Source organism: Oncorhynchus mykiss, chromosome 8, assembly GCF_057628025.1.
Source record: "Oncorhynchus mykiss isolate SJ-2025 chromosome 8, ASM5762802v1, whole genome shotgun sequence".
Taxonomy (NCBI): Eukaryota; Metazoa; Chordata; class Actinopteri; order Salmoniformes; family Salmonidae; genus Oncorhynchus; species Oncorhynchus mykiss.
Genome location: NC_143029.1, coordinates 15,581,248 through 15,598,403, shown reverse-complemented (window position 1 = coordinate 15,598,403; position 17,156 = coordinate 15,581,248). Strand labels below are relative to the sequence as shown.

At 40.2% G+C, this 17,156-nt stretch overlaps 2 protein-coding genes across 3 annotated transcripts in view; one reads left to right on the top strand and one right to left on the bottom strand.

Moving 5' to 3' along the window:
* Positions 1–10,947, bottom strand: part of LOC110529458 (serine/threonine-protein kinase D3) — a 63,233-nt gene extending 52,286 nt beyond the window's left edge. Inside the window, exons 1-2 of one of the 2 annotated variants that reach the window (XM_021611634.3) lie at positions 10,612–10,947; positions 9,290–10,148 (exon numbers count right to left, since the gene is read on the bottom strand). In XM_021611634.3, coding sequence (XP_021467309.1) covers positions 9,290–9,643 — 354 coding nt within the window. In that variant the 5' untranslated portion in view covers positions 9,644–10,148; positions 10,612–10,947. The remainder of the gene's footprint in view (positions 1–9,289; positions 10,149–10,611) is intronic. The other variant, XM_021611635.3, reaches the window with a different exon arrangement.
* Positions 10,948–11,192: 245 nt separating this feature from the next.
* On the top strand, positions 11,193–16,055 carry LOC110531072 (PH domain-containing protein DDB_G0274775). Its single transcript, XM_090242639.1, has 2 exons — positions 11,193–11,376; positions 15,730–16,055. Exons 1-2 carry the CDS (start codon positions 11,209–11,211, stop codon positions 15,943–15,945), a joined length of 384 nt encoding a protein of 127 aa, XP_090098765.1. The 5' UTR covers positions 11,193–11,208; the 3' UTR covers positions 15,946–16,055.
* Positions 16,056–17,156: the final 1,101 nt, after the last annotated feature.

Genomic DNA, 17,156 nt, shown 5'->3' with positions numbered 1-17,156 from the left:
TGGGAGGGAGGTTCACCTTCCACCAGGACAATGACCCTAAGCATACTGCTAAAGCAACACTTGAGTGGTTTAAGGGGAAACATTTAATTTTCTTAGAATGGCCAAAGCCAAGACCTCAATTCAATTGAGAATCTGCGGTATGACTTAAAGATTGCTGTACACCAGCGGAACCCATCCAACTTGAAGGGGCTGGAGCAATTTTGCCTTGAAGAATGGGCAAAAATCCCAGTGGCTAGATGTGCCAAGCTTATAGAGACATACCCCAAGAGACTTGCAGCTGAAAATGCTGCAAAAGGTGGCTCTACAAAGTATTGACTTTGTTGGGGTGAATAGTTATGCACGCTCAAGTATTCTGTTTTTTTGTCTTATCTCTTGTTTGTTTCACAATAAAAAATATTTTGCATCTTCAAAGAGGCATGTTGTGTAAATCAAATGATACAACCCCCCCAAAATCCATTTTAATTCCAGGTTGTAAGGCAACATAATAGGAAAAATGCCAAGAGGGTGACTACTTTCGCAAGGCACTGTAGTGCACTACTTTTGACCAGGACCCATAGGGGAATAAATGGAATTGGTTGTCATTTGGGACGCCGCCTTAGACTCCAAAACCAGAGATCCCACTGCCACCCTTACATGGTCCAACATATCACACACGGTTCACATTACATAGTCTGAATAACCATGGGATTTCAGATGAGTTCAAGCCCCTCGGCAGCACAATCTTTTCTACATTAAACATTTCACAGAGGGTGCGTTCCAAATAGCTCTCTATTCACTACATAGTACGCTAATTTTGACCAGAGCTCTGGTCAAAAGCAGTGCACTATATAGGGAATAGGGTGTCATTTGGGATGCCAACAGGCCAGGGATGTTATACAAGGCCTAAGGCTCCTACAGAGATCGAAGCCCTTAAAGCTGAACACATTCTACAGGAATGTGATAATGACCCTCGCCTGTCCAATAAAGAGGTAACATGCCAACAGTGTCGGATGTAGCTCTGTTCTAGGCCGTTAGGGTGGCTTACTAATGCAGAGCCTTCCTAAACATTAGCAAGCCGCACTAACGACCTGAACCAGAGCTAGAATAGACATAGAGTCCCACCAAGCACAGTCCTCCATTCTGGTGATCCTGAGTTTTAAGAAACAGGAACAAGGCAAAGAAAGACTGAACGAAACCTGCTCAAGTGATTTCCCCAAATCCACCAGGGCTTTATATAAGATGATTTGTGGAGATTATGAAATGAGTGTGCCTTCCTCTACTCTAGTAATAGGCCTGGTTTATCAATCAAAAAGAGCAATCATAAAAGTTTATATAAATCCTTAGGAACCCTGCCGTGGTACTAAACAAATCAAATCAAGGTTTATTGGTAGCGTACACAGATGACAACATGCTGAAAGAACGGCAATTCCATTGTATGTATCTCACAGCGAAACTTAATTATTATTCTCCAACGCACAAGCAGCAGCAGCATCACCAATGCATTAAAGGGGTTCCCCAGTGTACTGTCTCAAATAATACAGACTCAGTTGTACCCAGAGAAATCACAATCAGACACCATGTACATTTACCAAATGTTGATAACATGCCCTATAAAACACTTGTTATTCCCTATAAGCTATCCCTGAATACCTTTATTACAGTGCCTTCAGAAGGTATTCACACCCCTTGACAGCCTAAATTTAAAATTGATTCAATTTAGATTTTGTATCACTAGCCTGCACACTATACCCCATAATGTTAAACTGGAATTATGTTTTTGAAATGTTAATAAATTGATTTAAAAAAATGTAATGCTGAAATGTCTTGAGTCAAAATATATTCAACTTCTTTGTTATTACAAGCCTAAATAACATCAGTTACATGGAATCACTTTGTGTGCAATACTTTTTGAATGACTACCTCATCTCCATACCCCACACAAACAATTATCTGTAAAGTCCCTAAGTCAAGCAGTGAATTTCAAACACAGATTAAACCACAAAGACCAGGGAAGTTTTCCAATGCCTCACAAAGAATGGTACCTATTGGTTGTTGTGTAAACAATTTAAAAGCAGACATTGAATATCCCTTTGAGCATGGGGAAGTTAATAATTACACTTTAGATGGTGTATCAGTACACCAAGTCACTACAAAGATTACAGGCGTCCTTCCTAACTCAGTTGCTGGAGAGGCAAAGAAATGTACTTTATATCCTGAATACAAAGTGTTATGTTTGGGGCAAATCCAACACATCACTGAGTACCACTCTTCATATTTTCAAGCATGGTGGTGGCTGCATCATGTTATGGGTTTGTTTGTCATCGACAAGGACTAGGGAGTTTTTTAGGATATAAAGAAACGGAATAGAGCTAAGCACAGGCAAAATCCTAGAGGAAAACTGGGTTCATACTGCTTTTCAACAGACACTGGGAGACAAATGTACTTTTCAGCAGGACAATAACCTTGAACACAAGTCCAAATATACACTGGATTTACTTACCAAGATGACATTGAATGTTCTTGGGTGGACTAGTTACAGTTTTTACTTAAATCTGCTTGAAAATCTATGGCAATACTTGAAAATGGCTGTCTAGCATGATCAACAACCAACTTGACAGAGCTTGAAGAATTTTAAAAGAATAATCCAGGTGTGCAAAACTCTTAGAGACATACCCAGAAAGACTCCAAAGGTGATTCTAACATGTATTGACTCAGAGGTGTGAATACTTATGTAAATGAGTATTATTATTATTTCTCTATTTCATTTTCAATAAATATGCAACATTTTCTACAAACATGTTTTCACTTTGTCATTATGGGGTATTGGGTGAGAAAAACGATATTTAATCCATTTTGAATTTGGGCTGTAACACAAGAAAATGTGGAATAAGTCAAGGGGTATGAAGGCAATGTATTGTGTGTTTTGCAAGATAGAATGTCTCTCTCTCTCTCCCTCCCCCTCTCTCTCTCTCTCTCTCTCTCTCCCACTCTTTCTCTCTCTCTCTCTCTCTCTCTCTTCCCCCACTCTCTAGCTCTCTCTCTCTCTCACTTCCTCACTCTCTCTCTCTCTCTCTCTCTCTCTCACTTTCTCTCATCTCTACTCTTCCATAAACCAGGGGTTCATCCCAAATTGCACCCTATTCCATATATAATGCAGCACTTTTTACCAGGGCTTTTTTAAAGGGTGGTAGTGGGAGAGGAGGACCTCAGTTATCTTCATACTATAACACCACACCATCAGATTCCTAATGATAAATTGGATTAGAAAATGTATAAACCTGATTCTAGGCTACATAGTTAACCTTTGTTCTCTCTGCTGTTCCAGTCTTGTCCTGTGCACTGGCTGAAACTAATTGTTAGCCTATGGCACTTTAGAGCAGGAAATACACTCCACCAACATGGCACAGCTCCACATGCAGTACTGTGGGAGGGGTGGGTGGTCAGTCAGTCACTCACCATCAGCACAGTTCTATGTCATTCATGTCACACAATGTGTGTTGTCTAATAATGGCCATAAAAACAATGGCGGAATAATGAAGTTGCTTAACCTACTCCCTAGACTTGACGCCCCCACGGAAATAAAATTAGCATAATATAAAAATCCCCATAAAATGTGTACATTTAAGCTAGAGATCTTTTTTTTCATTGCATGCGTCTCAATCCACCCCATCAACCGATGTTGCACTTCCTCATCTGTGTGAAAGGTGACAGATTACATTTTTTAAACATAACTTTTTTTAAAACGTTCTGAGAACGGAAGTGAAAATGTTGCCTGTTAATTTGAAGGGAGGTTAATTTGCAAGGAGGTTCTGAGAACGTTTTACTATGGTTTCCTGGACGTTTTCTTGGGAGATTTTATTAACGTTCTGAGAACGGAAATGATTGGTTATTTGAAGGTTTTTGAATAACTTTTAAAACATTTCAATAAGACTGCTAGCTTAGGTTAACTGTTTTTAGCTGCAAGCACAGATAGGATGCATTGAAAGGAATTTACTTAGGCATTAATCACAGAAACACATACATTTATTTTAGTTAGTATGGCATCAGTGAGATTCAAACCCATGATCTTCTGTTGTCTACCCATTGAATTAGTCCACTGCGCCACCAGGATGGAGACAGCATGCTATCTTTTTTTAACTCATACAAAGCTGTTCATTTTAGTCCATTCAAACAGACCCCATTTCAAAGGAAACAATCACTCAGTAAGATCAGGTGTGGCCAATTAGTGGGTGCGGCCAACACAATTAACAAGATAGAGAATAGAGAGAGTTTTGTTGACACTGAGAACGGAATGTATACGTTTTAAATAACATTCTTAGAACATTCTTTGAGCGTTACTAATGTTTTCTTGTGGTTTTCTTAAGGTTCTGAGAACATGACTTTAAAATGAACCGTGAGGAAACCTGCAGAAAACCTGAAATTCTCATGGCAGAACGTTATTTCTCCCAATTTTGTTGGATCAATTGGAGAACATTACTTTCAATTGAACCATGAGGAAACCTGTAGGAAACGTTATGCTGAAATACTGAAATTCCCACAGAAGAACATTGTTTCTTAACTTTCTTTGAACTATTTGAGAACATTCCCAATGCCAAACCAGTTGGAGAACATTCATAGAACATTATCAAAATTTAAATGTAGATCTAACCATGTTTGAACATTTAGGAAACGTTCTCTTAAAGTAATGAAATATAACGATTTTTTTCTCAAATTCCTTAAATGTGCTGAGAATGTTCTGAAGCCAAGCAACTATCCTGCACCATTCCCAGAAGGTTGTGGGAAGGTTGTTTGCAAAATGACCATAAGATAACAACGCTCTGACCAAGCTCTAAGAAACGTGATTCTCAGAACGTTATCTGCTAGCTGGGTAGTGACTAATATTATTACAATGGCAAGGAGCCCTACTGTATCTCAGTAGCCCATCGCCTCGTGATTTTCAGAACTGATGATGATGATGATGATCTCTGTGAAACTTCACCAGCTGGAGTGTTCCAACCATAGAAAATAGAATGATGTGATAGAATAAAACCTTTTAATTCTGTAGTTCCAACACTGGGTTAAGAGTTTGCAATACAGACAGATTTGTTTATTAGGGCAAAGTGCAATTGTTTGGACATTAAGGAATAGGTCAGCAATCTGCAATTCAGCTCCTTTGCTTTAATGAGCTTCGTAAAAAGTGAGAAATGCCCTAGAATGACCCAAAGACTACATGTGCAATACATTAATGAAAAACATAATCAGTGGTAAACGCTGTAAGCAGATTGTTTTCCCTCTGTCTGAATAGGTTGCTCTATTTCATGCTCTTTTACCTTGCAATTTATATTGCATCAATTAACTTAACAGTTTTAGCCTCAACTCTGTTTCTTCCAGCTAGAATATACACACATCACTTATCGGAACCCCAATCTCCGTTTTTTTTTTTTACACACACTAGCACCTCTTTGTCTGCTGCCTACAGCAGCCTGCAACCGTGGTATGTGACAGGACAGGGAGGGTGGGGCTGACTACGGAGCTGAGCCGGGCAGACTGGTGCAGCCCGGGACAGTATGGCGGCCTGCAAGGGAGGGGAACTTCCCCACTGTCTTCCTGGACACCCCGGGGACTGTTCCTGTTCCCCTCCTACAGGAGAACAAATATTACATGGTCCAACATACCGTAAATATGGGCTCCGAGTTTCAATACTCCCACACCAGGGGTGGGGCGGGGGGGGGGGGGGGGGGGGGGATTATGTCTCAAATGGCATCCTATTCCCTATATAGTGCACTACTTTTGACCAGGGCCCATAAGGAATAGGGAGCCATTTGGGACAGTTTTTTAAAGTGAGGTGGTGGGAAGACAAATCAACATCTCTTTATGGTATGAACCACCATCAGTAATGTGATGTACATGTAGTTTTGTTGTTGACCTATATAGTATGAATAGTGGATACTGGATACACTCATGGCTTCCAGAGAAGGCTAAGGATAATGCATAGTGCAAGTTTGAAGGCCGAGCAAGCAGCCTCATAACCATGTGGTTAAACGAGATGGGTCGATTGCAACGAACGCAGGTCAATGCTGGATTTCTTAAAATTCTACAAACGGGAGATGATATGCACCTGTGTGTTAAAACATATATTTCATTTAAACCTTTTTAATATATTTTAAATAAAAAATATGACATAGGCCTAACTCATTGCGATTGAATTGATTTAATACACATTTCTAGTTTGGACCGTACAGCAGTGGCGGTTGGTGTCATTTAAGTGAGGTAGGATGATTTTATTTTTTATGAGCGTGGCCTTATTTCTATTACAGCATATCTATTAGATACCTGTCATTCATATTCCAAACATCCAGCTCAATGTAACATCAATAGATTTAGGCTACTACATGATCCTCAAATTTTCCCTTTACCCATCATGACGTTGCTACAACCTAGCCTATGAATGAAAGTTTAAAACGTAGGTGCACAGGTCGAGATTTTTTTTTGTAATCAAGGTGACAGACAGTGACACATGCGATACTGCCTTGCACACTCTTGCCTGCATCTAGCTGATCTAAGGTGTAATAATTAGTCCAAAAGTTGCAAATGTGAGTTTCTATTAGACAAAATCAGGTATTTTTATCCCCGTTACGTTCCGTTTGCTTCCGTTTAAGAAGCGTTTTTATACAGAATCGGCAGAATGAATACACCCCTGATCACACACACAGTTCACTTTCATAGCAGCCACATAAAAACAGCATTAGCACTTTGATCATTGTGTATATTATTCCTTCTCACAACTATCTCCTCCTCTCACCTTGTCCCGTTGCTTGTGGACAACACATCAACTTTCTGTGACCAGACAAAAAAACCTTACAAGCCAACCCTTCATATCATGACCTCTAACCGCTACACACAGCCTACATCGTTGTCACTTCATAGTCTACATACACTACCAGTCAAAAGTTTTAGAACACCTACTCATTCAAGAGTTTTTCTTTATTTTGACTATTTTCTACATTGTAGAATAATAGTGAAGACATCAAAACTATGAAATAACACAAATGGAATCATGTAGTAAACAAAAAAGTGTTAAACAAATCAAAATATATTTAATATTTGAGATTCTTCAAATAGCCACCCTTTGCCTTGATGACAGCTTTGCACACTCTTGGCATTCTCTCAACCAGCTTCATGAGGTAGTCAACTGGAATGCATTTCTATTAACAGGTGTGCCTTCTTAAAAGTTTATTTGTGGAATTTCTTTCCTTCTTTCCTTGCAGTCCAGGGATATTTCCCCTGATCTTGATAAGAAATTACCATACTTTTTCAAGCCAACATATTTTTTTTTCTCCCCAATTGGTAGTTACAGTCTTGTCCCATCGCTGCAACTCCCGTATGGACTTGGGAGAGGTGAAGGTCGAGAGCCATGCATCCTCCAAAACACTACCCTTCCAAGCCACACTGCTTATTGACACACTGCTCGCTTGACCCGGAAGCCGGCCGCACCAATGTGTCGGAGGAAACAACTGACAACCAAAGGCAGCTTGCAGGCGCCCGGCCCACCACAAGGAGTTGCCAGAGAGCGATGAAACAAGGATATCCCGGGCGGCCAAACCCTCCCCTATCCCGGACGACACTGGGCCGATTGTGCGCTGCCTCATGGGTCTCCCTGTCATGGCTGGCTCTGACACAGCCTGGGATCAATCCCAGGTCTGTAGTGTCGCCTCAAGCGGTGCATTTTATTTTTAAAGACAAGTTGTAATTAATGGATTACATAAATTGGAGAGAAAAATATATAGTAACAATAGGTTAGACCATATTAGTTTTCCATTCATACAAGGTGTCAGGTAAATTGCCACATTAGATTTGCCGTGGTAAACGAGGAAATACTTTATTTCAGTTGTACGGACTGATTGTCAAAATAGATCATTCGTCGTAAGTCTACTAAAAAATCAGGATCAATTTGTTCCATTGATAATACCCACCAGAGGGAGGAGTGTTCTTGAACTTTTTTGGCAGCAATCAGGAATAAAAGATAACCTCGACATAAATCGGTGGCAAGTGATGGTTGCAATTGAGATCAACTGTGCGAGTGATTTTAGGGCAATGTTTTTTAACCAGAGATGACCTTGAGTTAGTACGCTGGCCAGTGGTCGTTGCAATAGGCCCCATATGTTTATATTGAGGAATAGAAAAGAGCTGATGTTGCACTATGGCTCACACAGAATGAAACATTTTACAACCCTTTTCTTTGATGAAATCTAACACAGACAGTGAAAACGTGCCTCTATAGTATTGTGCCATCGCTGTTGTGTCAATCCCCCATCATCAGAACAAAATGTCATTTTTCTACTTTTACTCAAGAACCATACAAGAAAAAACCTGTTATACATTGCTCTGTGTATTTGTTGCACAATGAGAAACTGGGAGTGGTATGTGTGATAAGGCCGTATACCTTACAGGAGGAGCAAGTGAAGATGTTGTTGAGTAATGTAGTCTACTCTGGGAAACATATGTTATCTGTGTTTTCCAGCCTACCACAGTATTTCAATATTTTGCAAAGTAGGAGGGAGAATCCGTCACCTCTCATCTAAACAACCCCTGGGGCATCTATTGTGTGCAAAAACAGGTGTAACACTCATAAGCAGAAAGCAAAACCGAATATTACACCTGTGAAAACCACAACTATACAGTACATCTGCCCTGTTTCAATTGTATTTCTCTCAAATGCAACCTCTTGTTTTTTTTCTTACACTGATGCTTACTTTACAATGTAGCGCCTCACCTCATGGTTCAACACTACACATGTGTACGCTCTATAAAAAAAGTAATGACTACAAAAAACAGTCCAAATATGAGTTTTCTAACTCTTAGAAAGCAACAAGGTCTTTAAAAATCGATGTCATGTGTAACAGTCTAAAGAGTGTAGCCTACAAATAAATTAAGTGTATTACAATTTGCTATACAGACCACTAAAGGAGATTGTGTGTCATATTAAATTATATATATATATATATATATTTTTTTATGGTCGAATTAATCAACTAAACTACAATCCCAATACAATATGATGAATATAGCAAGTCACAGACAACTGTAAAATAATTTAGAGTGTATAGTTTTTGTTCAGGTTTTGATGTGATCTGATCTGTCTCCATGCATGCCCATCATGAGGACTATATGGCCAAGAAATGGTTTGTCTTTAGGGTTAGGTTAGCTAAGGTTAGAGTTACTGCTGTAAGTACATTGTCATAATGAATCATTATAATATTTGTTGCACTGCAATTACATTGTAATTAGTTACACAGTAATAACGGCACTGTGGTGTAAATTGTTACCTTACCTTTTGGTCCACTATTGAACATACGAGCTCCTTCACCGCAGATATCCCGGACAGATCGTTGGCATCCAGGTTCACCGTTTCCCTGGTGAGTCCGATCTGGATAAGAAAAGACACCCCGTGGAAAGAGCACCCGGAGTTGGTGGGGCTCGGGGCGCTGAGACTCCCATTTGACAGTCGACTGTAGAGTGTCGCCGGTGGGCTTGGAGACGGCGAAGGAGTCGGTGGGGCGACTGGATTCGGAGCCACAGAGAGGGGGCACAGTCTGGGTAAGGGTGGAGGGGAAGAACTGCTGCAGGCAGACATTGGCTGTCTTATATCTTCTTGACGAGGTAAAGAGTCAAAGTTGACCGACATCGAACGTATTATTTCGAATAGCAGCTCTCAAGTTATATTCAACAACATTGGCGTTGTTGAAGCATCTTGGTAATTCGTTTAGAATATCCAGTCGGTTGAATAAGTGATAGATCATTCGGGGGGGGGGGGGGGGGGGACGAATTCTAGCAGCACTGTTTAGCTTACTTTTACAAATAAGACATATTTGATGTATTACTGAACATCAACTATATAAAAAATAAACAATTACTCTGAAGTGTAAATTGTGCCCATTCCTCTTCGACAGCTCACACGAGGCACATAACAATAAATGTTCGATGAAAGCATGTTGATTCTTCCTCCATTCTCAGCTCTACACCACTCCGAGGACAAAGTGCTTCTGCAAAAAGCTCCCAACCATTGGAGAATGTTCAGCCTCAGCGCAACAAAAAACAGTTCTTATGGTGAGGAGAAGAAACAGCCACAGAGCAGTTCTCCTCAGTTGCAACTCCATGTAGTAGAACGTTTCTAATTCCCCGTAAATTATCTGGTAACAAAAAAAACTATAGATGAGAGTAGGTAATGGAGAACATTTATGTGGGGGAAAACTATCCTGTCGGATCTATGAGTCAGATTATTGATTGATTAGCCAAAAGTTACTGTAAATGAATAGGCTGCAAAACAGCTTGTACTGTAAACAATCATTTAATATAACCATTTAAAGGGTATCAATGATAACAACAATATAACAACAGTATTATTATTATTATCATCATCACTTGTTGTGCCTTTGCATAATGAATTTAAACTTGCCTAACACATCTGAAATCAAGACACATCTGGATATGTGCTCTCATTTGATTGGGAGAGGTAAAACATGTTCATGTAATTGCTTGTAATAGGATTAACTGTACATAGCCTATGCTTGATCTATTTCACTTATAAATGCCCACACAAAGCCAGTAGACGTGCTTTTTTGATAAGGTATAAAATCTTTGAAACACATTTACCTTTTCGAAAAGGACGGTTTTCACTCTCTGGAGATGAAAAATGTGTGTGTTAATTCTTATCTTCCAAGACGTTCGAACGCTTGAACTGTGACATCACGATGGTCGGGTGTGAGTGTTTAGATTTGGCTCCAAACTCCCTATTTTGGCATGAGTGCAAAGCCTGAATATTTTGCCAACTATACTACTTTCCTTTCCTAACTTTCTTCATGTAGCCAGATAGCAACCAATTCGTCAGTATCCTATTATCGCACTGTAATATGCCGCGTTCATGTACTAGTCGGAACTAGGACACTCGGAAATGTCCGACTTCCTAACTGGTTGAACGCGAACGTGTCTATCGACAAGTCGTAAATGTCCGTGTTTACTACTTCCGACTTGTGTGTAAACGCGGCATTAACCCTCCCGTCCCCACTCATTGGGTAACAACACAACACAGGGCTTTCTGGGACTGGAAGTTCTAGTCTTCGTTCCGCGCGCCATCAGTTGATGGTGCGGCTGGATAAAAATAACGACATTACCCACTAAGCTTTGGGTGTGTGACGCTCTTGAATTACAGGCTAATTTCTCAGCTATTTATCCCGTTATTCTCAAAACTCTATGATGGCTGTAGTATCTGCGACCTCTAACGGCGCAGATGAAAACCCCGTTGAGATAAAAGAGGACAAAAAAGGATGGTTATCCAAGCGCACTCATTTTACGCACCGGTGGAAACGCGCATGGTTTCAGTTGAAAGAAACTCTACTGTTTTATGGTGAAAATGAAGAGGTAAGAAGACAACAGTTAATTTTCTAGGGAACTTGTCACGCAAGCTAGGACTAAATTGTTATTTAGGAGACAGCATTTTCGCCCCTATGTTTATGACAAAGCAGCAAATAATGTAGCTATGCGACCAAGCGTTACATACATTGTAACTTTCAGCGGTGTCACTGCAACATGTTCCCTTACTTCCTACAGTGTTGTCCTGTTACCATAGCAGCGGACCGTTTACTGACGTCTACAGCTGCAAGGTGGCAAGGTCTCACATAGCTAGGTGTTTTGAACACTGTTAAAGGAATACAAAGTCAATTAAAAGTATGCTATTGTTATTTAGTTTACATGTTTGCTTGAAATGTCGAGACAGTAGGCTATATTGCATTTACTTTGGGATTTTATTACAAGGCAGCAAACTATGCCTAGGTCATAGATATGTTCCAAATTGCACCCTATTCCCTTTGTAGTGTACTACTTTTGACCAGGATCCATAGGATGTACACTTTATTTAGCCAGGGAATCATGCTGAGATCGTGGTCTTTTTTGCAGTTGAGCCCTGCTTGAACACATCAATTACACAATACATATCTATATACACATAAATTATACAATACATATCTATATACACATCAATTATACAATACATATGTATATACACATCAATTATACAATACATATATATATACACATCAATTACACTATACATATCTACACTACCATTCAAAACACCTACTCATTCAAGGGTTTTTCTTAATTTTTTTACTATTTTCTACATTTTCTACACAATAATAGTGAAGACATCAAAACTATGAAATAACACACATGGAATCATGTGGTAACCAAAAAAGTGTTAAATAAATCAAAATATATTTATTATTTGAGATTCTTCAAATAGCCACCTTGCCTTGATGACAGCTTTGCACACTCTTGGCCAGTTCCTCAACCAGTTTCATTCTCCTGGAACGCATTTAAATTAACAGGTGTGCTTTTCTTTCCTTCTTAATGCGTTTGAGCCAATCAGTTGTGTTGTGACAAGGTAGGGGGGTATACAGGAGATAGCCCTATTTGGTAAAAGACCAAGTCCATATTATGCGAAGAACAGCTCAAATAAGCAAAGAGAAATGGCAGTCCATTATTACTTTAAGACATGAAAGCCAGTCAATACGGAAAATTTCAAGAACTTTGAACTCTGAATACAACAGGGGTAGACCTTACAGTGAAATGCTTACTTACGAGCCCCTAACCAACAGTGCAGTTTCAAAAAATCTGGATAATAATAAGAGATAAAAGTAACAAATAATTAAAGAGCAGCAGTAAAAAATAACAATATATACAGGGGGGTGCCGGTAGAGAGTCAATGTGCGGTGGTACCGGTTAGTTGAGGTAGTATGTACTTTTTGGTAGAAATAATTAAAGTGACTATGCATAGATGACAACAGAGTTGCAGTGGTGTGGAGAGGGAAGGGGGGGGGGGCAATGCAAATAGTCTGGGTAGCCATTTGGCTAGATGTTCAGGAGTCTTATGGCTTGGGGGTAGAAGCTGTTTAGAAGCCTGGCGCCCCGGTACCGCTTGCCGTGTGGTAGCAGAGAGAACAGTCTATGACTAGGGTGGCTGGAGTCTTTGACAATTTTTAGGGCCTTCCTCTGACACCGCCTGGTATAGAGGTCCTGAATGGCAGGAAGCTTGGCCCCAGTGATGCACTGGGCTGTTCGCACTACCCTCTGTAGTGCCTTGCGGTCGGAGGCCGAGCAGTTGTTATACCAGGCAGTGATGCTACCAGGCAGTGATGCAACCAGTCAGGATGCTCTTGATGGTGCAGCTGTAGAATCTTTTGAGGATCTGGGGATCCATGCCAAATCTTTTCAGTCTCCTGAGGGGGATTATATTTTGTTGTGCCCTCTTCACGGCTGTCATGGTGTGCTTGGACAATGTTAGTTTGTTGGTGATGTGGACACCAAGGAACTTTAAGCTCTCAACCTGCTCCACTGCAGCCCCGTCGATGAGAATGGGGGCGTGCTCGGCCCTCTTTTTCCTCTAGTCCACAATCACCTCAGGCCTTCACGGTCAAATTGCTGCAAATAATTGCTGCAAAGAAGAAACCACTACTAAAGGACACCAATAATAAGAAAAGACTTGCTTCGGCGAAGAAATACGAGCAATGGACATTAGACTTGTGGAAATTTGTCCTTTGGTCTAGAGTCCAAATTTGGTTACAATCGCTGTGTTGTTGTGAGACGCGTTGTGGGTGAACGGATGATCTCTGCATGTGTATTTCCCACTGTAAAGCATGGAGGAGAAGGTGTTATGGGGTGGGGGTGCTTTGCTGTGATGTATTTATGACACTGAGATTTATTTAGAATTCAAGACACACTTAACCAGCATGGCTACCACAGCATTCTGCAACGATACGCCATCCCATCTGGTTTGGGTTTAGTGGGACTATCATTTGTTTTTCAACAGGACAATGACCCAACACACCTCCAGACTGTGTAAGGGCTATTTTACAAAGAAGGATAGTGATGGAGGGCTGCAACAGATGACCTGGCCTCCACAATCCCCCGACCACAATCCACCGTTTGGGATGAGTCGGACTGCAGAGTGGGAACTCCTTCAAGACACCTGGAAAAGCATTTCAGGTGAATCTGGTTGAGAGAATGCCAAGAGAGTGCAAAGCTGTCATCAAGGCAAAGGATGGCTACTTGAAGAATCAAATATAGAAGCAAATAAGAAGCAAATATATTTTGATTTGTTAAACACTTTTTTGGTTACTACATGATTCCATATATGTTATTTCATCATTCATTATTCTACAAAGTAGAAAATAGTAAAAAAAAAAAACTTTTGACTGGTAGTGTATATTAACATCAATTACACTACATATGTATATACACATCAATTACACGACATATGTATATACACATCAATTACACTACATATGTATATACACATCAATTACACTATACATATGTATATACACATCAATTACACTATACATATGTATATACACATCAATTACACTACATATGTATATACACATCAATTACACTACATATGTATATACACATCAATTACACTACATATGTATATACACATCAATTACACTATACATATGTATGTACACATCAATTACACTATACATATGTATATTCACATCAATTACACTACATATGTATATACACATCAATTACACTATACATATGTATATACACATCAATTACACTACATATGTATATACACATCAATTACACTATACATATGTATGTACACATCAATTACACTATACATATGTATATTCACATCAATTACACTACATATGTATATTCACATCAATTACACTACATATGTATATACACATCAATTACACAATACATATCTAAATACACATCAATTACACGATACATATCTATGTACACATCAATTACATTATACATATTTATATACACATCAATTACACAATACATGAAAATCAAACAAAACATGAAAATCCAAACACAATCATACACATTCTTCAGTAAAAAGGCCCTCTAACATCCGCCTGAATTACCCGAGAGGCACCAACTCCATCAACTTTAAGAACTTTTGGAGATCATTCAACATGAGAGGCCAAAAAAACTAAAAGCAGATGTACCTACTCAGTGGTGATTGAAGGGATCTCCAGGGTTAGTCATCCCTGAGTCCAGGTCTGGTCATTTATATGTCTGAAGGTTAACAATGAGGTAAGGTATGGCAGAAGTTTATGCACGAGGGCTTTGTAGACAAAAAGAGTACAATGCATCGATCTATGAGACTTCATAGGAGGGCCAGTCTACTTTCTGATACAAAATGCAAGGATGTGTACAGAACTTATCCCCCGTAATAAAGCGCAATGCGCTATGATAAACTGCATCCAATGGCTTCAATACAGTGGCGGCTGCATTCATATAAACAATATTGCCATCGTCAATAACCAGAATGAATGTTGACTGAATTAGTTGTTTTCTGCTATTTAACTAAAGACAGGACCTGTTCCCATAGAAGAAGACTATTTTCATTCTTAATTTGTTACCTAACTCATCAACATGCTTTTGGAAAGACAGCTTTTCGACAATCCAGATGCCCAGATATTTATAAGCGGGGACACGGTCAATGAGGGCACCATCCAAAGTATGCATGCATAAATCTTCAGATACATTTTTACGTGATTTGGAAAATAACATACACTTAGTTTTACTTCCATGAAGTACCAATTTCAGTTCAACAAAGGCTTTCTGCAGCCAATATAGGGAACAGGGTGCAGATAGGAACGCACAATATATAGGGAATAGGGTGCCAATTGGGAAGCACAGCATATCTGCCATCTAAAACAACATCACTTCTCCTTCATCCAGAAGCTTCTGAAGCCCATCAACCTGGTTGGGGCAGTGGTAGAGGTTGTTGAAGGAGGCGATGGATCATTCGAATGGACTATTACTCCTAAGGACAGGAAGCGGACCTTCTTCCTAAAGGCTGGCACCATAGCAGAACAGCAGGGATGGATGGAGGCTATATGTGAAGCACAGCTGAGCTCCAGGGACCATGCTACTAATGCATGTGTGGTGCAATAGATGATCACTTATTGGATTTTACATACCCTGAACAAGAATATAAAAGCAACATGTAAAGTGTTTCATGAGCTGAAATAAAAGATCCCAGAAATGTTCCATACGCACAAAAAGCTTATTTCTCTAAAATGTTGTGCATACATTTGTTTACATCCCTGTTAATAAGCATTTCTCCTTTGCCAAGATAATCCATCCACCTGACAGGTGTGGCATATCAAGAAGCTGATTAAACAGCATGATCATTGCACAGGTGCACCTTGTGCAGGGGGAATAAAAGGCCACTCTAAAATGTGCAGTTTTGTCACACAACACAATGCCACAGATGTTTCAAGTATTGAGGGAGCGTGCAATTGGCATGCTGACTGCAGGAATGTCCACCAGAGTTGTTGTCAGAGAATTTTATGTTGATTTCTCAACCGTAAGCTGCCACCAACATAGTTTTAGAGTATTTGGCAGTACGTCCAACAGGCCTGACAACTGAAGATCACGTGTAACCATGTCAGCCCAGGACCTCCACATCCGGCTTCTTCACCTGCAGGATTTTCTGAGACCAGCCACCCGGACAGCTGATGAAACTGTGGGTTTGGACAACCAAAGAATTTCTGCACAAACTGCCAGAAACCGTCTCAGGGAAGCTCATCTGCATGGTCATCGTACTCACTAGGGTCTCGACCTGACTGCAGTTTGGCATCATAACCGACTTCAGTGTGCAAATGCTCACCTTCAATGGCTACTGGCCTGCTGGAGAAGTGTGTTCTTAACGGATGAATACCGGTTTCAACTGTACCGGGCAGATGTCAGACAACATGTATGGCGTTGTGTGGGCGAAAGGTTTGCTGAGGTCAGCGTTGTGAACAGAGTGCCCCATGGTGGCGGTGGGGTTATGATATGGGTAGACATAAGCTGCTGACAATGAACACAATTGTATATTATCGATGCCGATTTCAATGCACAGAGATACTATGACGAAAGCCTGAGGCCCATTGTCGTGCCATTCATCCACCGCCATCACCTCATGTTTCAGCATGATAATGCACGGCCCCATGTCACAAGGATCTGTACACAGTTCCCGAATGCTGAAAATGTCCCACTTCTTCCATGGCCTGCATATCCACCAGACATGTCACACATTGAGCATGTTTGGGATGCTCTGCATCGACATGTTTGACAGTGTGTTCCAGTTGCCGCTAATAACCAGAAACTTTGCAAAGCCA